The sequence below is a fragment of the Tyto alba genome, unplaced genomic scaffold, assembly GCF_018691265.1.
Source record: "Tyto alba isolate M040663 unplaced genomic scaffold, T.alba_DEE_v4.0 Super-Scaffold_20000042, whole genome shotgun sequence".
Classification (NCBI taxonomy): domain Eukaryota; kingdom Metazoa; phylum Chordata; class Aves; order Strigiformes; family Tytonidae; genus Tyto; species Tyto alba.
The window spans coordinates 1,567,982-1,590,957 of NW_024881293.1; the positions used below are offsets into that span (position 1 = coordinate 1,567,982).

At 45.7% G+C, this 22,976-nt stretch overlaps 1 protein-coding gene across 2 annotated transcripts in view; it reads right to left on the reverse strand.

The window, feature by feature from the left end:
* FBXO42 (F-box protein 42) overlaps positions 1-22,976 on the reverse strand; it is a 49,181-nt gene that overhangs the window by 19,927 nt on the left and 6,278 nt on the right. The window contains exons 1-4 of one of the 2 annotated variants that reach the window (XM_032991738.2): positions 17,370-17,390; positions 13,238-13,504; positions 10,677-10,793; positions 3,775-3,909 (exon numbers count right to left, since the gene is read on the reverse strand). In XM_032991738.2, the coding sequence (XP_032847629.2) occupies positions 3,775-3,909; positions 10,677-10,793; positions 13,238-13,504; positions 17,370-17,379 (529 nt within the window). In that variant the 5' untranslated portion in view covers positions 17,380-17,390. Of the gene's footprint in view, positions 1-3,774; positions 3,910-10,676; positions 10,794-13,237; positions 13,505-17,369; positions 17,391-22,976 lie in introns of those variants that run through there. The other variant, XM_042794825.1, reaches the window with a different exon arrangement.

A 22,976-nucleotide genomic window follows, 5' to 3' on the forward strand; every position in this document is an offset into this window, starting at 1 on the left:
ACACACTGCGTCAAGGGGCAGACTGGGGTCTTTCCAGCTCTCTTGCCTTCCCAGGTAGTTGTAAGGAAGATGGTAGCAAAGCTGGGGGGGGATCACACTTGGCTGAGGATGATAAAGCAGAAACAACAGGCAGGATGCACAGATCCCGTAGGACTTCAGCTAACATTCCTCTCCCTGCAAAGACCTGGTCTTTATATCATAATTCTTTACTTCATAAGCACAGAAAAAGGCTCGATTTTAAAGAGAAAAGCTTTCCACCTCTGTCCTGTAAGCCCCCGGGAACACGAGCAAAACTACTAGCATTCTTCTCTCAGATTTAAAAAAAGGTATTTCCCAGTTTAGTGTATGGTTCTGCCAGACAGAGGCCAAGTGCAAGGCTCCTGAGGAATATAAACTAACAAATACAGGATGGGAGAAAGTCTGCAGAAACATAGTCTGCAATAGTACAGGCAGGCCAGAAGGATGACTGCCTGGGGATATGCTCTCAATTCTGCCTATAAATTGTCCCCTGAAGCTTGAGGATGACACAAAAAGGAGACACAGATGACAGTAAAGGGCCTGGGTCAGTGCTGATGGCCAAGGCAGCCTCTCCCAGGACCTGCCAGCAGTTTTCATCACACACAGATGGGAGGGTGTTTCACAGAGCTGCATGGAAATAGGTAAAAAACCTTCCCTGCCACCAGCGCAGCAGATCCAGGGCTGAATCCTGGGTTAGCCAACTCCAGGTGTCAGCAACCCCACACCGAAGCCCTCACCACGGGAACCCCTGCAGCTCCTGCATTTACCCATTGCATTAAATCCTGGGAGTTTCCATTTCAAAGGGGTTTGGGTTTCTTTCCTGGCTGTTTCAGCTGCACAAGAGCCCATTCCCGGGGAGCACCAGAAGACTATCGCCGCCGAAGTCATCCTGCCTGTGCCCTCGCTGCTAGAGCAGCGTGCTGCAGCTTGAGTTAGAGGAGTCAAGACTAACCCTTGCCTCCAGCTGGATAAACAGACTCCAGCGTAAACCACCTCCAGCCCTCCACCAGGTTCCCCTCTGTGCAGATAGGCTAAAAGTCAAAGAAGCACCTAGATTCATTATGCAAATCAAGGCAGAGAAAGCATCCCCAACACATGGAGAAAGGCACCTGCCTCCCAGGGACCACCTACCCTGGGATAACATTGCAGGTTTCCCACATAATACAGGCTGTTAATTATCACTCCCCTCCTGCTCCATCGACTCCCAAGTATGTGGGAGTGGAGGAGGTGGAAAGTAGCTCCAAAGTGGCCAGAAGAGCTTGAGGGAGAAGAGTTTAGATGCATTCCTGTTCATGTTCCTAAAATAGAGATCCTGCTGCCTTAGACCCTCCTTTGTAGAGCATTAAGCCCCACTGGTAAAAAGTGCTACATAAAAGCTAAGGCATTAACTCTCTTGTTCTCTTCCAGCCTAATAAGTAGAAAGTCAATGCCATTGTTTTAGATCTAAGCAAAAAAAATACTTTGAAACCTCAAAAATTAGGTTTTTTTGAAGCAATTATCTCCCTCCTCCGTCTCCAAGTCTAAAGAAACACGGGCCAATTATTTCTTTGAAGGCTAAATATTTACTCCTAGATGAAGTGCAGCAGCTCAGGCTGCACATGTATTATTCAGATCTGATGTCATCTAATGCCTGCAAGTAAGAAAACCCAAACGAAAACAGGTATGAACAAACAACAACAAAAAAGGGTGTTTTCTCCTGGAAAAGCCCTTCAGAGAGGGGAGGGGGATGAAGTTGTTTCAGCTCATCTGAGCCGTGTCCCAGGCATTTAGCACGGCCCTGGCACCACACTCCTGTTCCCTTTAGATAGCTCTACCCAGGTTTCATTAGATAAATTAGATAAGATGCCCGTGCTTAACGAGGGCACAAGCAGAGCGCGATCAAACCTCTCTGAGCAAGAACTGGCCTTGTGGAAAAGCCACCATCTTATTCTAGAGCAAGACCTACCCTACAGAGTCCGTAGGGCCAGGTGTGGGAACTCCTCCTCAGCCGCACACACAGTAAGCATTAATCAATCAATGTCAGCTCTTCTTTAAAAAAAAAAAAAAAAAAAAGAACCCAAACCTCCTGCCTTATTTACATCTGACTTCCAAGTTTCAAAGCTCTCTGCTTTTGCCCCCTCCAGTCACTATTCTTTCCCAGGCAGCGGGTGCCAACCCTCGGGTTAAGGGCACCAGAAAAAAAAAAAAGCAGCTATGTGTAAGAAACTACCACCGGCACAAGCGCGGGGTGACTCATCCCCTCTGAAGACCGAGGAACAAGAGCGCTCTCTGTTCGGTGAGAGTGCCTGAAGTTTCAGTTGCGATCCCATCTCACTACATACGCTCATGACAGCATGCAGAAATATCTCCTCAGGGGATCTTCCCATGGGACTTAACTCTGACACATATTCCCACAGGACTCGTTCTTTTAAAAGTGTTATTTGTTAGTAAGGCAGTGGGAATTTGACTTTGCAAAATACCAAGAGTGTGACTGAGCAGAGCTGGGTGCCGGCGGCTGGACTCGTTAACGCGGCTGCAAGTCGTGCCCTGCATTCAATCCGACGGAAGAACTCGCTGGGCTGCAAGAATGGATGTCCTGGGTCAGAACAGAGGTCTGCATCGCCCGGTATCCTGTTTATGCTACCCATGGCCTCTTCTCCACCCCTGAGCAGAGGAAAAGTGCTACGGCAGGGAAGGAGGAAGACTGAGAGCTGGCTTCCACACACATATATAGGCTATGGCTTTTTTTCTTCCTCCATTTTAAGTCCAGGACCACTTAATTCTCACCTGTAGGCATCATACAGTGGATGTGCAGATGCAAAAATCAAATCAAAATATTAAGAGTTGTGGAGACTGGTATCTGCTTGATAGCAGTCATCACGCACCAAGTTACACATTAACATTTCAAAGCAACATCTGACCAATTCCCAGATAACACCACTACGCAGAAACGTCTGGATTTTGGAGGACTTCATGTAAGAAAAAAAGTTGCAGACAAGAAAATATGACTTTAAACAATAACTGAGTAATCCACAATACTTAGAACACATGAAGCAGGGTCAGAGGGAGTCTGCACCCATGCAGAAAATTCAGCAAGGAGCGCTTGGTGGATGCTGAGCTCCTTTTCTTCTTCCTACTCTCAGCTAAATGTAAAGCTTTTGCTGAAATGGCTAGCTTAATACCAACCCCTCAAGAGCTTCCCCCAATTCTGCTTTTATCAAAGTTATTTTTGTCAAATCCAGAAATATATGGAAAACAAGTGTGCTGTGTGTGACATCCTGAATACAAAAAACTGTGGGAAATAATTTGTGGTGTTTTCCTGCCCTGCTCAGCGCGCGTGGACTGCAGGAATGTACCTGTTTTCCCACGCTCTCCTGGTTGCTATGGGTAGCCCGCACGGGCATGTCTCCTCCACTCCTCAAAATACCTGAAGTGGCAGCTATCAAAGTTATTAAAAAAAAAAAAAAAAAAAATCTCAGCTTTGGGACAGCAACTCTTATCACCGCAGGCTCTCGTGGCTGCAGATAAGTGTCACTCATCCCGCGTGGCACGAACCAGTGCTAAGAAGCTGCTCCAGACAAAGAGAAACAACTCAGTGCAGTGCTGCAAGCAAGAGAACACACATGTTCTGTGGCAAAAAAAAAAAAAGGTATCACTTGAAAACTGGTCAGATAATGATAAAACATGTGGGGAAATACAGAATCAGATCAGCCAGTCCTGGGGACACGGTAAGTTTTAATAAAGTGGTGGGGGAGTTGCACATCTGCCACCTCTCACCTGATGCCAGGGGCCGGATCCACTCCTTGCTGTTCAGGTCAAGTCTCCAGAGGTCGTTGAAGGCGGCGTTACAACTGCTCTGCGTGCAGCCACCAAACACGTACATCGACTGGTTAGCGTCATAGTAACACGCACCTAGGAAAAAAGCAAACACACAGATTAGCCAGTTCTCTGATCTTTGTGGTTTTGGGTGAAAAAAAGATCATTTTATTTTTCCCCCTGGGTTTCAGACGGGAGAAAGCAGACAAGCTGCCACGACATCACTTAAACCACGGGCCAGCTTAGGGGCATCCCTGAACAGAGTAACCCTCTAGCAAAAACCTTCCAAGCCTATTATCCCCTCAAGCAGAGCTGCTCCTGAAAGTGCAGAGAAAGCTGCCTTAGAAGCCTGGAGTTAATTAGATTAGCTATGATTACCGCACTCAGCACACTTACCTTCTCTAAGCTAGTTTGCATGGTTTACAGGGTTGCCAAATTAGACTAAGAAACTGCCCTGTATACCGAGACCTGGTCTCTTATTCTATTTTTCCAAATCTGACAGCATTTCACCCTATCTCATCACAGAAAAGCACCACTGAAATGCACGCATCTTATGGGAGCGTTCCCTTTGCTCCTTATGGGAAAGGATTAGGCAGTGAGATGGGGAATGGGGAGGGAAAACAACATTTGACAAGCCCTCAGAGATACCCAGGGAAATAGCTGTTGGCCCCAAACCAAACTCTGCAGCAAACAAAGAAAAAAACGCAAGCATCTGCCTTGGGCACTTTGTGTCCCTTGGTACCTAGGCACCTCTGACAGGAAGTAAATTAAACATAAGCTAGAGCAGAGAGGACTTGCTCAGCTTATCTACCCTGGAGGATGAGCAAGGTTCAAATGTGTTCAGAAAGTTAAACCCCTGCAATTACAAAGCGGATCTCCTAATTTCTGCATTTCCCTCCTCAAATGCAACGAGCCCCGCTGACTTTGCGTGACGACCCCCTCGCCTTCCACGTCCCTGAGATCCCTTCCATGCCTTGCCTAACTCACAGGAAGCGGGAGGAGTGCCCGACGGTGACGCTGGAAGAGCGAGCTCAACCTTTGGCAGCAGCTTTGATTGATCCTAAGCTTGCAAGCCAAGGATCGAGGAGTGAGGGCGACTTCAGCTCCTGGGCTGGTTGGGGTAATTGGGCAGCAGGTTCTTCTGCATCCACACCCTCCGATCGGCCGGGTGCTGTCTGCTCCACTGATCTGTGCAGAACGGCAACATGTTTGAAATTCAATCCTCTCTTGACCTGACACAGCCTGGAAAATTCTCAATACTTGGGTTTTCTGTAAAATTCTTCCCTTTCTTCCCCCAGATGCCTGGTAAAAAGTGTACAGTGTGGCTGGCAGGAAGGGCAAGCTTGTTTCTGAAGCCCTGATCTGTTTACCAGTGTGTTGCTCTGTTTGTTACTCCCAGGGGATATTTAATGGTCTGCAGACACCAGGAATTCAGCAGCACCGACGGTCCCAAAACACTAAATCCTGTGTGCAGTCCCTTAGCACCAGCCAGGGCAGCACCAGCACTTATCTCAAAGAGGACTCGCTGCCTGAATCCTGCTCAGAACCAAAGCAACGATCCGTAAAGTCCAACTTCATACACTGGTGCCCTCAAAAAAAGCCATGAAAATCTACCATCGACCCTTTCAACATGAGCAAGGCCTCCCCAGCAATTCCTTGAGCATTTATCATCAAGTCTAGCAAGGGGAAAATCTGCAATAAATCATATCCACGCACATATGTTCCAGTGCAGAGTAGAAAGCCGCAGTGTTTTACGCTCTGGGAACACTGAAGGGTACCAGCCAGGGCTCTGAGGGAGCAGGAGTCATCACCCTTGCGATGACAAGCGATATATTGCCCAACACGAAGAGCAAGAGGAAAAGTCAAAGTTCAGGTGGGCAGCCCACAGAGCAGGGCAGCATCTGGCCCGGGGTCTGAGATGGAGGTGAGAAGCACTTATGTTTATGCAGGAGCCCCTCCGCGGAGCATCTTCAGGCTGAGGACCACACGCCGTCGTAAATAACCAGCGAAAAGATGAAGGATTAGCATGCCAGATGGAAAAAAAAGCTGAAAAAGGTGGTGTCCGGAGTGAAAGGCTGATAACCTACTTTTGGCAGCGAGTGAAAAACGCTTCAGAGCAAATCCCTACAAGAAGCAGACCCTGGTTCCAGCTTTGCTCTTGCCCAGTACAAGAACATCCCTGGTTTCCACTGATCCATCCCCACAGCCCCGATTTTGCGGGCTGGAGTTCCAGTGCAAACAAGCTCTTTAACACAGCCCACCCATACACAGGCCAGCGGTACTCATCTCGCTGCTCTGAATGAAGCACAAGGCCATAAACCGGCGCATTCAAGCCTCCGCAGACAATGCCGTGGCTCAGCAGGGGATGCGATGACGCCCGGTGGCCTTTGCCGAGGGTCCCATTGTCTGACCTGGGGCTTGTCATGCAGATCCCCCCCATTGAAAAGCCGGCAGCCCTCGTGCCCTTGGCTTTTAGCAACAAGTCCAGGGCGCTTTACTGACCACACAGAGGGAACGGGGGCAGTTGGAGCCATGGGATGTGTTCGTAGGGCGAGACCACCCAGCTCTCCCCCGTGTGCATCCACACGACGTCCTTACGTGCAACTGAACTGTTTTCATCTCGATCCACATCTTGCCAAAGTAATATACCACACGCCTACCCGCCACGGCACACTGCTTTGGAGCTCTGGCTGGGGCAGAGGATATATAAATAGTGGTGTAGTGGATTTACCTGGGATGGGACTGAGGAAGAAATAAAGATTCAGAGCATTTTTATAGCTTTACCTACTCCTTAAGATTTGACCCTCTAACGTTTTTACACAGTAGGACCCCTTGTAGGCTGCAAGGTCATCTCCACCCAGGAAGGCACCAGACAGCACTTCACACCTTAAGTATGTGCAATTAAAACCTGGTGCAAAGCAGTGCTGTGGTTTTACTACTTAACCTTTCTTAAAAGGTTCAGTTTCCTTAGAAATCTAATCGCTACCCAAATCATGACAGGTCGAGAGCCTCTTACCTCCTCCCCACGCCAAACCCTTGGCAAGCACAGCTTTCACACAACAGCACAGCTCATTTATTATTTTTGAGGGGAGGTGGCAGCATTCTTTTCCTCTATTTGGATTTAAAAACTAGGCCAGCCAGACAGGCACCATGACGTCCACACGGCATGTATTTTAATCCTAGACCAAAATAATTTAAACTGTGCTTCCCTACTTCTTCTTAGCAAGCCATTTAAAGTTTTTGAAGCCCAGGAAGACAGATCAGTTTGTGGAAAAAAAAAAAAAATAGGGGAAAAAAAAAAAAGCACAACCGAAAACTCTAGTTTATACCAGCCTTGCAAAGGTGTAGAATAAATCAGGCAAGGAGGGTGTGAGTCTCTGGTGCCTTTAGCTCTTTTTTTTGGGTAGAAAACAAGCACTAGTAGAGACCACTGGATAGATTTTTTTTTTTTTTAAAGCACTTAAGTCCCATGTGTCCCAGAGTTTTAGTACTACAGAGGTGGCATACCTTTGTAACTGGAAATGAAGAGCATAAATATTTCTGATGTTTGGAATTACCAAAACAGAATACCCAATCAGAACAGAATACCCAGACTGCAAAGCCAGCTTGATTTACAACGTGTTCCTGCTTCCCTTCTGTGCCACACAGCAAAGCATCAGAAACTTTCACCCGGAGCGTGAGATAACTGAAATAAAGATTAACTGGGAAAGGAAAACTCAATGCAAAGCACACGTCCTTTGCGATAATTAAAGGGCACTGATTTTTTTAAATGGAGTACATCAAAAAGTAACCTATCCAAGTTCAAAGGTTGTATTCCCCATCGGAGAGAGAGAGGGAAAAGAAAGTATTGGAGTCCCATTGCTACGCAGCCCTCAGCTCAAACCAGCAGCACAGCTTTGTGGCGAAGGGCTGACAGCCCTCGGTGTTGGCGTTCCCAGGAGGACCCTGCCAAGCCGATGCTGCCAGCGTGGTACGTTGAGCCGCTGGCACCGCTTCCTCCAACGCGGGGCTGGGTTTTGGAGGTAACCTCTCCGCGCCCAACCGCGCTTGGCACGAGCGCCGGCAGGACGGCGGCGCCGAGGAGGAGGGGCTGCAGATGAAAGCGCCCGGTCCTGCTGGCTGGCACAGATGTTTACACCAACTACGCCGCAAGTTGCGGCACGACAGAAATGCGCCAGACCTCAGAAAGCCCGGCTCTCCACACCTTCAGGGAGGGGGAAAAAAAAAAAAAAAAAAAAAAAAAAAATCACACGTCTATCTCCTTGTTCCCTAAAATGCTATTTTCCTGCTCCTTGCAGTGCAGGGACTTGGTGCAGCTAAGACAGTGATATATTGAGCAAAGCTGGGTGATATGAAGAGCTGTAGCTCTGGTAGGAAAGCAGCCCATCCTGTAAAACAAACAACATTCCAGCTTTTACCTCTCCCTTGCCTCTCAGTGTAAACCCACGAGATTGCTTTAATTAGTCATCACGCTGGTGCCATGCTCCCCAGACTGCGCGGAAAAAAAAATAAATCAGTATTTAAAATTAGTCACTCTTCCATCAAAGGATCAATATTTCTGGCACAACGGCCGGCATTCCTCTGCTGCTTTTCTGTTTCTGCATTCCTGCACCTTCTGACATCGCTTTCTGATTGCGGCCAGCTATTCAACCACATGAGTCATCGCCCTGCTATGATATTTGTAGGCTCATACATTAGGGCTAAAAAAGAATTAGATGACTACTGCAAACATTATACCTGGTGTAAAATGTTATATATACCTATGCATTAAGTATTTCTTCCTGTATGCTGTATCTAAACAGCCAGCATCATTGGTATTGTCTGATGTTCTGCAGCTTCAATCAAATTCTTTAGGAAACCTACAGCCCGTCTATGAAGTTTGTTATCAGTTGCCTGATCAAAGACCTTGCCAAATGCTCCCTCCCCACAGGATGACAGTAGCTTCCATTAATTACTCCTTATCAAACACTTTTTCTATTACTCCCTTCAGAACTGATAGAAGACATAGTGACCTCTAACTATTTAAAATTCTTTTGCTTGTCCTTTTATGCTCCATATGAGCACTTCTGGGATATTCCTAATAAATCTTGGAAGAGAGATAGCCCTAGACTCTTCTTTGATGCCAGCTACCATCGACTTCAAACGACTCGTGCCTGGTAGATGACGTCTTCCCACAAAACCTGGCAAATCACTCGCCCCTAAAAAAAGGTGTTTGTGAGTCTTCTCTCACTCCCCTCTCCCCAAACCTCCTGTTCTTACTTCACCTCAGCTCACCGCATCCCAGTATTGTAGGTTATGGGTTTACAGATTCAGTGTGAATTTCTGCAATTAATCATTTGTAGCTTCAGTTTAATATTGAATCCACCCACAAACATGCAACACTTTGTTGTAGGGAAAGCAGATACCACAGATCTGGAGAACTGCTTAAAAAAAAAAAAAAAAAAAATCAGTTTAAATCAGCAAACAAGTTAATCCGGATTAGCTTTCTGTGCATAAAGTGCATTAATAATGCTTCTGTAGCAACCGAGGGCTGACCCGAGCCAGTACACTGTCCAACAGCGAGGCTAATACAGATTACATGCTCCGAGGGCACTGTCTTTAATAAGACAACTCATTTTGGATCAAGTGTAACAGCGGCATGCTCAGAGGAAGTCCCCGGCGAGCAGCAGAATAAATTAAAGAGCACACAGTGAGTCCATGGGTGCAGTATTTGGGCCTTTTTCAGGTAATTTCTAGCTAGCCTTAAAGATCACCAGTTGCAAAAAGGCTTCAAAAATTAAGGGGAAAATACATGCAAATCTGCAAGTCATTGATAAGCACTTTACTAACACAGCTGCTGAAAAATGAGTTATGAACAGTGGTGCCTTTTTCACTCCTTAGGAGGACAAGGGAATCTTTGAAGAGTCCAATGACTTCACCAGAGCTTCCCGCTGTGTCTCCTGGACTTGTCTTGGCAGGAGGCTGCTTCATAAATTATTACTTGGGAATAGGAAAATGTTATGCCTACTTGCTGTTGGAATCGCACTGCTTACACCATGTTTATTTACCCTCAGTAAACTGAGATTTGCTCCCCAGAAGAGCCGCCTCCCAGAGGGCTCAGGCCCAGCGACGAAGCCACAAGGACTGAATTTTTGTCATATTTGACTATGTCGCCTGGCAGAGCAGGCTGAGGCAGCTCGATGCTACTGCAGTACAAATAACAAGTTTTATTTAAGAATCTTTTCCTCAACGGGAATGCTTTTTCCTGTTCTCCTCCAGAAACTTGGAAGTAGGGCAGAAATTCACCCCTGCGTTAAGTGGTGATGTCAACTGAATCACTTCTATCAGCAAACACGCTTGCTTCTCACATGCAGCTGTTTTATTTTGAAGCAAGCTGCACTCAGCCTCCTCCAAATTATATTACTCACAGATGTAGAAGATGATCTGCTGTAAAAGCAGCCAGTGTACATCCCTGAGTGCTGCGGGTATGCAAACTCATTGGCTTTGATGGTAATGATTTAAGTGTAGTGGCTAAGTGAGGTTTCTACTGAAGAGGACACACAGCTCAGACTCGAAGGGGAGCTGCAAAAAGAAGCCTGCGCATAAAATTTGCGAAATCGGAAAGTAGAAATCCCACCCTAGCTCCATTAACATTTCCTAGGAGCAAGGAGCCAACAACCACAACGAGCAGCTACTGAATCCCCCAGGCTTGGGCAAAGTGTTTGTGTTGGCAGAGCCGCGTGTCACACCGACCGGCGGAAACTCTGCTGCAGCGACAGGCACTTGCGGCACTGCTCGATCCCGGGCCATGCAGTGCAAACCCCTCAGCTGCAGCTTCCCATTGCAAATTGGGGTGAGCAGAGCTTTTCCCAGCAGCTACTTACTGTGTGAGAAGCGTTGCGTGATGGGGGTGCCAGGGTAGGGGTAAGTGCGACTCTCCCACTGAATATTTCCTTCTTGCACTGCTTTGATAAAGCCGTGATAACACTGATGGGCCACACCTAGGGAAAAACAAGATGTCAGCAAAATTTGGGGCATGTTAGGAACAAACTGTGCCTGCACAGTTGCACAAGCAGCGTGACAGCAATTATAAAGAACCCCTGTATTGAGATTATAAATACGCTGGTGGAAATTCGGAGGATTAAAGGGAATAAAGAATAGGGACTCCGCAAATGTGGGAAATCAGCAGCATTCACTGAACTGATTTGCTACGTTTCTGATATCTGTCAGCTCTAGCTTGGTAAAGCAAAGCCTTTGTGAAAGGTAAGCACGTGTGGTGCCTTTGCAGAGCTGGTTTTCAGCCTTCTCTGCTGCAACGCAAGGCTGTTGTCGCTTAATCACACCTCCAGAGGAGCAGCTGCCCTTCCCTTAATGGACCTTTGAGGACAAATAACATGTAATAATGAATTTGGAAGAGCGTACATGCAGCTACTGCACAGGAATCTCGAATATGAGAGGAGGCATCAGTGATAAAAGCCAGTATCTCTTAAGTGAAAGTATCTCTCCTTAGCTGTGGGAGGAAGCAGATCTGGCCAACAACAGCTCTTCTGCAGAGCTGGCCAGCCTCAGCCTGCAATTAATTCTGTGTATGGAGTAGATGTGTCTGTGTGTGTGCTGAGAGGGGGGCAGAGACTGCTCCCACGGAAAGAAAAGGCTCTGGCAAAGATTTATGACTGCAGCAGCTCAGCAGATGCTTGGTGACATCCGCTATGCTATGGCAGCTCTCACACTAAGGATGCCACAACCTGCCAAGATTTTTTTCCCCCAAGGATTTGCTTACTGAAAGCCCTGTGCCAGGAACACCCCCAGCAAGAACTCACACCCTGGGATATAAAGCAGAAAGGTCTTTGGTTTTTGTTTTTTTTTTTTTTTTTAAAAAAAAAAGAAGCCCGGGGTCCTCAAGCAGCTGGTCCCTGAGAGTCACATGGGAAATGTAATCTGAACTATAGGATTTCATAGCAGATGTATCCTGACAAACAGGAAAAATTAAACAGAAGAAAACAAACCAAGCGTTTACCTCGAGTGACCCCTCTGCTTCACAGTGTGCCAGTTAGCAATTACACTCCTTTTTTTTTTTTTTTTTTTGCTATAATTGCCATGGCTGCCCAGCACCACTCATCCCCTGAGATCTGAGACTCGGACAACTCACTCCCATGCCACGCTGCGCCTCGGGCTGCTCATCCCTCCCCTCCACTCTAAGGATGTTTCCCACAGCCTCTTTTGGGGTGAATCACCAGGTGCTTGTTCATTCCAGCTGCATCCTTTGCATCTCTTAAGGCCGCTCCAGGAACAAGCACGCGTGAGAAAGTGTGCCCAAGCAACAACTCAAGGGCTGCGGACACCTGAAAAAACCTTTCAAAAGGGTATGGGCTGCTGCTGACCCAAAATTATGCAAAAAGAGTAATTTTGTGCAATGCTTGCTTCTGAAGTAGCTGTGTTTTTTTTAACCTCCTGCCTGTGAAACTCTGGGCAAGGCAGAAAATGCCTGGAATCTGAGCAATGCTTCCACATGTGCAGAGAAGTCCACAAATTAGACATCACCCCACACGCCTGCCAAAGGCACTTCTCACCTGACACCCGCTCTGTGTTTTCCAGAAGAAACAAGTTACCTTCATGCAGCAGCGTGCCTCATTTCCTACTGATTTAACTGTGGTCTCTTAAACTGCTTGTTTTTTAATGAAGCTTGCAATCAAAACACGTGTCCCCAATGGAAACATAAGAGAAATCATCCAATATATTAAAAAAAATACCAAAGCAGATAGCTTTGCTTGTATCCTTGTCCAATCTTTACCTACCTATTTGTTGTATCATATCTATCTAACATTAAAATATCCCCATAAGGCTTCAGAATTAAAGCTGCACAGAGGCAAAGTGAAGTATCTGTATCTCAGGGCTACTCTTTCAGGAAGTCTGAATATGTAGATCTACATTAATGTAGATTTTATATACCACTTATCTTCAGCAGAGTTGTAAGAACCAGACACGGTTTTGTTTCCAGCCAAAAGCATAAGCTCTGGGAACGTTAATTACTGAGCAAGATGCAAACAAAGCACAATTACAGCCACATTAGACATGGGACGCCGGCAACAGGGGCTGCTGTGTGGTGGAGAGGAAGCCTGAATGCAAGGTCAGTAGTGCTGCACACCAGCAGTGCACGGGGAGCATTCAAAAGCAACGCAAGCGAGCTGCTCTGTTGTGGGGGTTCTGGGGTTTCATTCTGTTAAACCACAAAAGAGGCCGAGGGGCTCCATTCTGCACCATTACTAGCAATGCCTTGAGCAAAGCAAGAGACCTGATGGCCGTAGCTATTTTTCTGGCATTTTGCAGAAGTCACATTTCTGAGTTTGAAAGGGAAACAACAGGCGAGTCTAAAACAAAACAAAAAGCAGCTGGGATACAACTCCCACAGCTAAAAAAAATGCACTCTTATCACAGCTATTTGTACCTTTGATTAGTCGATACCACTGTTTGCAGACAAGGGCAGCAGTTTTGTGCTCCTGGTAGGGTGAAAGGAAGGAGAGGATATATTCCAAAACCTCTTCTGGGAGCTCTAACATTGATCTGTTATGCCTGGTCTCCTCGACCTCCAGCTCAGCATGTGGCTCATCGTCTTGCTCCATTGTCCCTTCGACCACAGCGTCTTCTGGATCCACGGCCATGAAACCATCATCTTCACTGTCCGAGGAACTGGCCATGGCATTCCACTTCAAAGCTTCAAGGGGAAAACAAAACAGAAAAAAAAGAGACAACAGTTATGTCACATAGAAAATTAATAGCATCAGAAAGGCATCTGCAAGCTGTGTATGTTACACCAGAGGTCTATGTCAAGCTCTACTCCAGTAATCTCCAAGTTGAGGATGTGGTTTTTGCAAAGCTTTGAAGCAGGTTGAACGTGGCTTATGAACAAGTCATTCTCCATCAGCCCAGCATTTTCCCAGGCCACTGCAGCTCTCACTGCTCTCAGCCCCACTGTCGCTTACAGACGGTACCAGAGAGAAAAAAACCCAACAAATGGCTGGAGGAATTGCAGCCTCTCAAACCCCAGCTCCCTCGCTGGGCACGAGAAGGCACCATGCTGATGCGCTGGTGGCCCCAGTTGGGTTTGCACCGTGGGGCCAGGGAGTGAGGGGGAAAGGGATCCCCTCCAAACGGAGCAACCCAAGGTGAGACAGGATGGATGCGACAGCTTTGTAGCCCCTCCTCCCCTGCAAAACCAGTTTTGCCTGCTTTACTCCAAGAAACTTCTCAGCAGCAAGGGGGTGGGGGGGGGAAAGAAATACCTGTGCATTCTCCCTTAACATGCACACTCCCCCCCCCCTTTTTTTTTATTAAATATTTGCACACAGTTCTTACTGGCAGTAGGTGAGGAAAGAAAAAACACCCCACAGGATTTACTGACGATGAAAGGCTGGAATATTGTATCTCCAGATATTCAGAACATCTTAAGCATAAGGCAATGTACCAATGACAGAAATGCATCATGAAATAAATCCATCTTAACGAGCATCTGTGTATGATTGCCAGTTGGCATGGTGTGCAGTTAAACCCCTGCCCGTTGCTGCAAAACAAATCCCTGGACCCTATTTCCTAGGAAGCAGCCCGCCTGTTTTGGGCAGAGTGGTGATAGTTTTCCCTTCCAACGTCACCGAGCGAAGACCAAGGGATGCACCTGCTCCCTGATTACACCTGCACTGATAGCTCAAACCAATACAACTCATGAGGATGACACATGGACTTTCTTTTCCAAAAACTGCAATCATGAATTCCCTTTTTATCCTTTCCTAGCACAGCAGGTGGTAACGAAGGACCCAAAACAGGGCAAGCTCTCGGCTCTTACGTCTCTCAACTTGAGTTTCTCCTGGCTCCAGGAGGCAGAGGCTGCCCAGCCATCCCCACGTCCACGTCCCAGATCAACTGGGGTGATGGGATACAGATCACCACAGCCCATGGGACAAATCCCACCTGCAGCAAGCCCAGGAAGCAAACCTGCTCCACAAAAGGGAAGATGAGACACGGCTTCTTGCCTAACATACTTATATGCAAATACATAGTATCTTATTTTTACTAAGCTCTTAATATCGCAGAAAATATTGCTGCAAGGAATTAAAGTTACCTAGTTATTGGGAATAAACTAAGCTGCTGTCACAAGCTTCCAGTGATGCCAACTCTACCGTCTTCCCCAGCTAAACCCAGGGTTTTCCCATGCCGGCATACACTGAGCCAAAGAGCCATGGGAATAGCAGACGGCAGAGATGCAGAGCAGAAAAACTTGCCATGACAACTAAGTCATGCTCAGAAAAATTACATTTGGCAGCATTACTCTCCACTTCCGTCAGGTTCCCTGATGAAGCAGCTTCAGAAAAATCCACGGGGCTGTCAATCTTCGGTAGAAACCACGTCAAAATTGAACTTAAGAGTTATCATCCTAACAGATGCTCGGCACGTTTTCCCATGTCAGAAATCCTTCTGAGAGTCAATGTTATGACAGAGAAAGGCAGAAACCCAAACGCTTTGACACAAGCACTGCGGCTGCCAGCAAACTGCATTACACAGCAGATAATATACAAATTCTCAAAGATTAAGAAATGGAAAGCTGAAAGAAAAAAAAAAAAAAGATAAAGTGGAGCTGCGCTAAAAAAATTAATTAAAAAAGAGAGGGTTGGGTCTTTTCCAAGCAAAAGCATTTCTCATTGTGAAGCGCATGTGCCGATTTCCATCTTGACAGGGTCTGGCAGGAAGCCAAAGGCTGCCGGTACTCCAACCTCGGGATGCGGTTTTGCTCAAGCTGGGGAGGTTGGAGGAAAGAGGGTCAGTCCCTGTCTCACAGCTTGGGAGAACACAGAGCAGCACATCTACCCAGGCGGAGCAGAAGGCGTTTCACACCCCAACGTAACAGAAGTGCATTTGCATCCAGAGCAGGTACAATGGGACACCTGCAGGTGACAACACCGAACATAAGCCTCCGCTTGACAGGTTCACACAAGACATCTGTGGTGTTATTAAGGTTTAGAAGCAAAGATTATGTGTGTTTCCCAACAGCTTTTATTTATCCTTTAAATAATGTCCAAAACCTGCTGGAGGAAGTCAGACGAGAAGCGCAGGAACAAACACCCGGCTAGCAAGTTTGTTTTTTTTTTTTTTTTCCCCCCCAATTATTAAATCCCAATGTCGATCTTCTGGAGCAGGCTTGGGAACATCACAACGCAGCAAGTTAATCACAGGCACAAGCCAGCTTGGGGGGTTAGAAAAGCATCTCTAAGGCCAATTTTAAAAAGGCAGGAGGGGTAGGGAAACCCCTCGATGCCTTGAACAGCACATGCTTGTGCACACCTGGGGATGGAGAAGTTGCACTGAGTTTTGTCTGGTCTTACCAGGCCATTTGATAATATTCTAAATACTCAAATTCATCTACTTTGCCAGATCCTTGTTTTCTAAACATCTGAACATAAGAAATAACCATCCTCCGAGTTTTCACACCCACGCTGTGTTATTTTTCTTAAAGAAAACAGGACTGGCAATAAACTCAACTCCCAAAAGGCAAGTTGCCGTCAAAATAACCCTTCAAGCTTGACCTGCCACAGATGCAGATTTTGCTCTTACGGCACAGGAACAGCAGGCTGGGAATAACCCTCTCCCCCCCCCCCCCCAAGATTGGAAAGCAGCACAAGCCCTATCCTATAACCCTGCTCCAAGCTCGAAAAAGGAAAAAGAAACCCAGGCAGTTGGTAAGAGAGAGCTACAGCATCCCAGCCAGCTCCTATTACCAATTATTCATCAGATCCACAGGAGAAAATCCCAAGCCAGTGTTTTTACTAGTTACTCAAAGAGCAGGACTGGGTGTTTCTGTCCCGTTTGCATTTCGGGGGGATGCAGTAGGTGCTTTCTTACTCATCCTGGCTCTTCAGGTGCTCTCTGCTTGCACCAAGCTGGGCTTCAGTTTGTACACAGGTTAAAATTAATCTCCTAGCACTCAAAAAGCCGCAGTGAAGGTATTTAAGCAGTCATGTCTCATCCAGTAGTACATGGAATTCAATTAACCCGCCAGGACAGATCCAGGAGCCCTCTTCTGCTTGGATCGATTGCTGCAAAGGCCAACACGAGCCCCCTGAAGCATCATATAGTATTTTGCACCCTCCAGCCCTCCTAGTCCCGGAGTAGTGCTTTTCTATTCCAGCAGCAGAAATGTTTTACAGCGCTCAGAAATTAGCCTACCAAGGAGGAATCACAGCTGCTTAAAATAACACGTACAGAAACGCTAGAAGGGCAATCGAAACAGAGCTCTGCCAGCACTGATCAAGTTTGCCTGGCCCTTCCTAAAAGCTTTGTCTCTGCCAGTTGGCAAGACATTTTATAACTATTTTCCTCCTTTCAGACCACTTCAATTTTCCCTCCCTCCCCACCTGAAATTATTTAAGACCCTGCTATTGTAATTATCCACTGCAGTGGAACAAACAGATGAAAAATATTAAATGCAGGCAAAAAAACCCCACTGAGTTTAAGCACTTCTCGAAGCCTGGTAGTGACATCAGGCAGCCTGCTCCTGCAAAACCCCTCTCGACCCAAGAAGGTTTTCCTACCTGCAGGCATCTCTCCTGGTCCCATGGACCCCAGTTCACAGGCATGGGTGGCATCAGTGGTTCCCATCCTGAGCTACCTCCTCTTCTCTGCAACTCTCAGTTTTTTTAAGAAGTGCTTGAACCCGCAGGCTTTTTGACTTGGCTTTTTTTTTTTTTTCTAAAAAAAGTCAACAGATTTTAGAGGGAAAAAAAAAAAGCCTCCAAGGGAAAGTTCTTGAATGAAAATAAGAGGCTGTGCAATAGTACTGAGTCAGAGCACATTACGCATAAGGGAATGCTCATTTTCACATGCCACAAAAAATTCTCTCTCCAAACATAATCGTAGAAGCTATGTTCTCACCAGGGGAAAAAAAAAAAAAAAAATAAAATAAAGGTGTGTGAAAGGACCCAGCCCTGGCTGGCTGACTGCTTCCACTGGAAGGAGAAAGGGACTCTGCAGAACAGAACGGTTAATTGCACTTGGCAATCAGGAGCTACAGCGTTAATTTAGGGGTGGAAGATAGCAACTGCCTCTAACCTGCTCCAGACTCTTCCTCATACTTTGCAACTGCTTATTCTGCTTGTCAACAGCCCCACTGGCACAGCAGGGTAGCTTTTATGGAGATATTTAGACTTTTTAGGCTTATTTTCTTACCCAGTTCAAACAAAGCCCGTTCCATTTGATAGACACATTTAATAATAAGTCTTAGGCTGCTTTCCTTGAAAAAAAAAAAAATCCTATCTGTTTTGGGAAGGATTATTTTTGCATGATATTTTCTTGCTTCTTTTATGCAGCCGTGTCATCAAGGGCTTTGACAGCAGCTTCCCCCCCTCCAGTTTGGCTTTTGCTACTATCAGTTGCCCTACAGAAGTCCTGAGCCCTTTTCTAGTGATGTAAGAGGAAAAATAAAGCACTATTTCCTATTAGAAGCACACTATTTTATGAAAACAACAGCACAGGGAGTGAAAGGTCTGCAGGAGCCACAGGATTTGGGGTAGGGATAAACACAGTTAACTAAGATGCCATCCAAAGCTTGCACCAATTAGAGCTGATGCATTTGAAAATCAACTGCTAGACATGTTCAACAATGGGAAAAGAAACCAGAGTTTAGTCAAAAGAAGAAAACAAAACCTCTGGGAAACCAAACGATGAACAATATCCTGTCTGCGCTGCTGCATGAGCATCACGCCCAGACAAATGAGCAAGACCTCGAGGATACCTGCACCACACTTTTCTTATCCAATTACAAGTTCTTTGAAGCACAGCTTTTCCTTTCCCCCCCCCCCCTTTAGCTATCTTTCAACAGGCAATTGTTTTTTTTTCCTTCATATAAGACCTAGCTTTATCCATAAAAAGAAAGGTTTCCTAAACTCCATCTGCAAGCTTGAAAATTCAAATATTTATCTTCCAGTACTACCTCCCTGATGCATGTTTTGCCTGTTAAACCAGTATTTTTATAGAGACTCCAGAGACAAATTCAAAATTACGTGACTTCATTTTACAGTGCTATATAACCTGCACCATACTGTAATGAAAAAGCATGATTACAACTGAATTTTAATTGATATGATTGTAATAAAAAGGTTTAGAGAGTTACCAGAAATCCCTCTCACCCTGATGATGACAAGCCAACAACTCTCAGCTATTCCAGATTTCTGCTTATTTTTATTCTAAGCTTTCAGAAAAAAGAAAGTAGTAATACAACATTACGCAGCAAGATTTATTGCTCAAAGAGCACAGCAACCTAAAAATACATTCTGCCTAATCTATGTTCCTACAGAATTAAAGCACTGAAAACGAGGAAGAAAATTTGAGGTTTATTCTGGATTTATTACAGGGATACAAACCTAGGTAGCACACGTTTTATGTACTTGTCATTAGCGTACAGTTCATCAGAACAAAAGGAAACGGCAGAGTTTAATGACACTGCACTTCAGGTATATGCAGCAAAATCTGCCATTTGCATTTGCTAATGGAATAAACAGGACAAACCCTCAGAAATTGGCCTAAAAGCTTAATAAAATATTAACAGATCACAAATCAGACCAAAAAATTAAGGCACAAAGTCCATATCCAGATATCCCTGCAGAACGCTGCTAACCAAGCTGAGATCTCCAACCTCCAACAAAACTGCCCAAATGCATCTGTAACAAATGGGATTTGAAGACTTTAGAGTTTCTTTTGACAGCGTTATTACCCTTAAAACAGCTTAAATTGTTTAAAACCTGTCAAAACCCAGCTTGCTAAGCGCTAGCAGCGCCACAAAAGAAACGGTACCACTTGAGCTCATACGCATGCTTTTGGCCAACGAACCCCCAGTTTAATCACAGTGGGCATTAAATACATTTATCCTTAGGTTAAAAAGGTGATTTGGGTGGGCCAGGCATCTATACACAGGGCACTGTGCTCTTTGGGTTTCCCTGATAAAAATTCCAGCCTCTGCATGCATACCCCCAACTCAGAATTCTCAGGAATTGCTCAACATTATGTCTCTCCAACTAAGCTGAAAATTATTAAGTCTCAATATCAACCTTAGCTGGGGTGCTCCAAATGCAGGAAGGATCATTCCAGTCACTTAGACCCAAATTTGGCCTGTTTTGAAATCTGTTCTACTCAGGTGCAGTAATCAGCTGGACTGTATCTAGGTTTACTCTTACAGTTCATTCTCTCTACTGAAATCACCCTAAATTTTGTGAGGCTGTAAATAAGTAGTATTTTGGGCTCACATACTCCCTCTGCCGGCTCCCTGCAAACCAGTAATTAAAATTATTGTCGCCTGAACTTTTTCTAGCAAAACAAATAACCATGATTCATTTCAAAATAAAGGCAAAAACTTCATGCTAGCCAGAAAACGAGAATGATCTCCAAACAAGCAAATAAAAGGCTTTGAGACTTGAAAAGAGAGGGTTTTACATTAAAATGTTCAGATTCTTCTCTTGTAGCACAGTCTGAGGATAAACAGTTTGCACAGAGGCTGTCTGGATGAAAACATCTGATACAATTTTTGGTACCTATCCAAACCTGCCTGTGATGATTTATCAGCAAGAACTCCTGCTCGATAATGCCAAGCGAACACACGATGGCAGATCCTGGAAATAACTGTCACCTCCCTCCTTTGTTAAGAGAGCGCAGCAGGTCTGGAGCTCACAGGCAGCACTTGGAAAGCTGCAATTAAATTAATTATTTTGGGGGACAGCCTGTAATAATGACACAGCACTCCTTAATCTCTACAGACATCTCTTAAATCTACCAAAGCCACTAAAATTGGTTAATCTGTATATAGGTTTTGGGCAAATTTACAGCCGAACCACGAGGAAAACACATGCTACTGATCTAAAAACCAGTCTAATTTTGACTGTATGAAAAGTAAGTCTGAAAACACAACTTGGAAACATAATTTCTGCAGTTACATTTTCATACAGCCCAATGCCCATTTCTATGTCCAAACAACCCAGAAAACCTGCTCAGGCAAAATAGTGACACATAAAGCATGGAAATATCTTAGAGAAGTGTTTGCTAACAAAACCAGGAGGTACCCAAACACACTGGGTGACTTAATTCCTGATTTTTTGACAGACTGAAATTGGATGCTTATTCAGTGTGGTTGGGATTATTTCTTTTTAAAAATTTTCTTTGCGGACACACAATGAATCCAAACAGCTGCTCCCAGCACAATTCCCACTCAACTGCTGCCCACACAGAGGAAACCGCAGTCCCCGAGGTGCCCACGTGTCAAGCAAACAGTGCCACAGGAAAGCAGCCCGCAGCAAGTGTCACAGTCCGACCCGGCGCACGACTTCCTTGGCCGGGAAAGCCCTGGATCACATCCACCTCCTCCAGCTCAGCCAGCAAAACAGGCAGCTCGGGAAACAGCAAAATGTCCTTTCCTCCCGATACAGCACTCCTGCTTGAGCCTCCGCTGCCTGCTGCAATCACACTGGGAGCGTTGGACCTTTTTCCTCCCCGGTAGCTCCTTTGGTCTCCAGAATTTGGAGGTTTCTTGCCCTCAGCGAGGGGGCTCACGGGGTCTTTCTTCTCCCTTTCCCATCCTGTGAAACTTGGGGGAACTTGGGATCTTTGAGGCTTTTATTCTTTATTGAATCAAGCAGAAAGGGGCAACGGGATCAGGAATTGGTGTGAGAGGGAAAGCAAACTGCATAAGCCTTGTTTCCCCAAAAAAACCAACCCTGGCAAAAGCCCATCGAGAGACAGACACACGCTACTCCACACAACTTCCTTCAGGAATTACCAGCACTTCAAGCAACTTAACTAATCAGCCTTAATACCCATGCTGCAATGCTGTCCATGCAAATCAGGCAATCTCTTGTTGCTTTATGCAGCAGGACCACCAGTCAAGATTTAGGTTTCCAACACGGCTGCCAAATTCAGGCTTAACGTTTCACTATGGGAACAAAGAATGAAGTTTTAGCACTCAGGAAAATTAAGTTAAGCAAATGCTAGGTCAGGGTCAGGGTTTACCAGCAGGGCAGCTTGTCATGCAAGTGCTCACATTCAAGCTGCTGCTTCCCCCCTCGCAATGTGGTCTCTGGCTTAACACATGCATATGAAGGAGGAGGGGTATGGAAGAACTTCATTTTTGCAATAAGCAAAGTTATTCTGCAGCCTAAATTCACAAACCACAATGTTCCTCTATTGACTAAGAAATGTAAGTCATGAGCAGCCCTGAGACATTTCATCTGAAGCAAAGATGAGCTCAAGAGTACTGCCTTTCAGGCCAAAAAAAAGGATGCACTGGAAAAAGCCATGTTTTAGTGTAGGCTCAGTAGCCAAGGTTTAATTTAAATCAATATTCACAGCTTTCAGACGGACTGCTGACTTTGCAGCAGTTTGCTGATGCAATGTTTTTATCTTTGTTAGCAAGCAGGGTACCAAGATGTCTAATACCATCTCGACACGGACGTTATCAGAGTATGAACACTGCAAATGATGCTCTCCTCCCAACCTTAACTCCTAGCAGATGAGCTGCTCGGCCGTAACATGTATGGTGTGTCTAACACAATAAAACCATGTTTTTGCAATGTCCACTCGCCCAATCACATCAAAAAAAAATTGTATGCCGCCTCCAAACTAGTTCATGTAATTCCTGGTGCAAAGCCTTTGATGAAAGCTGCCAACTACCGAGTTAACCATCTAGCAAATATTGCCCAGGAGCAGGGCTGGATCACACCAAAGAGTTTAAAGGCAGATCTGTTTGCTAAACATCGATTGCAACAATACAAAAAATATTCTCTCTCTCTCAGTGGTGGGAAAAAATGAGTTTACATCAATAGATACACCCAGCTAGAAAACCCTCTGGCCAGGTAGCACATACCTGCCCAACCTTAAGCGCCTTCATGCGTTACAAAAGGGCAGCCATGGGTGGGTGTCCCAGCGCCTGGCTCATAAGCGACACAGAGGTAATTAACCCCATTTTATAGGTAAAGGAACAAAAGCACCGAGAAGCTGAGGTCAAGCAAGCCCTCAACAGCATTGGGATTACAATAGCAGAGGTTGCTGGCTCCCTGACCTGCGCTGAAGAAATCAGGCCACCGCCTCTCCCGAGTTAAGAGGAATATGCAGCTAGAACCAAGAGGTCTGTTTTATTTTTGATGGGCAAGCTAGAAACA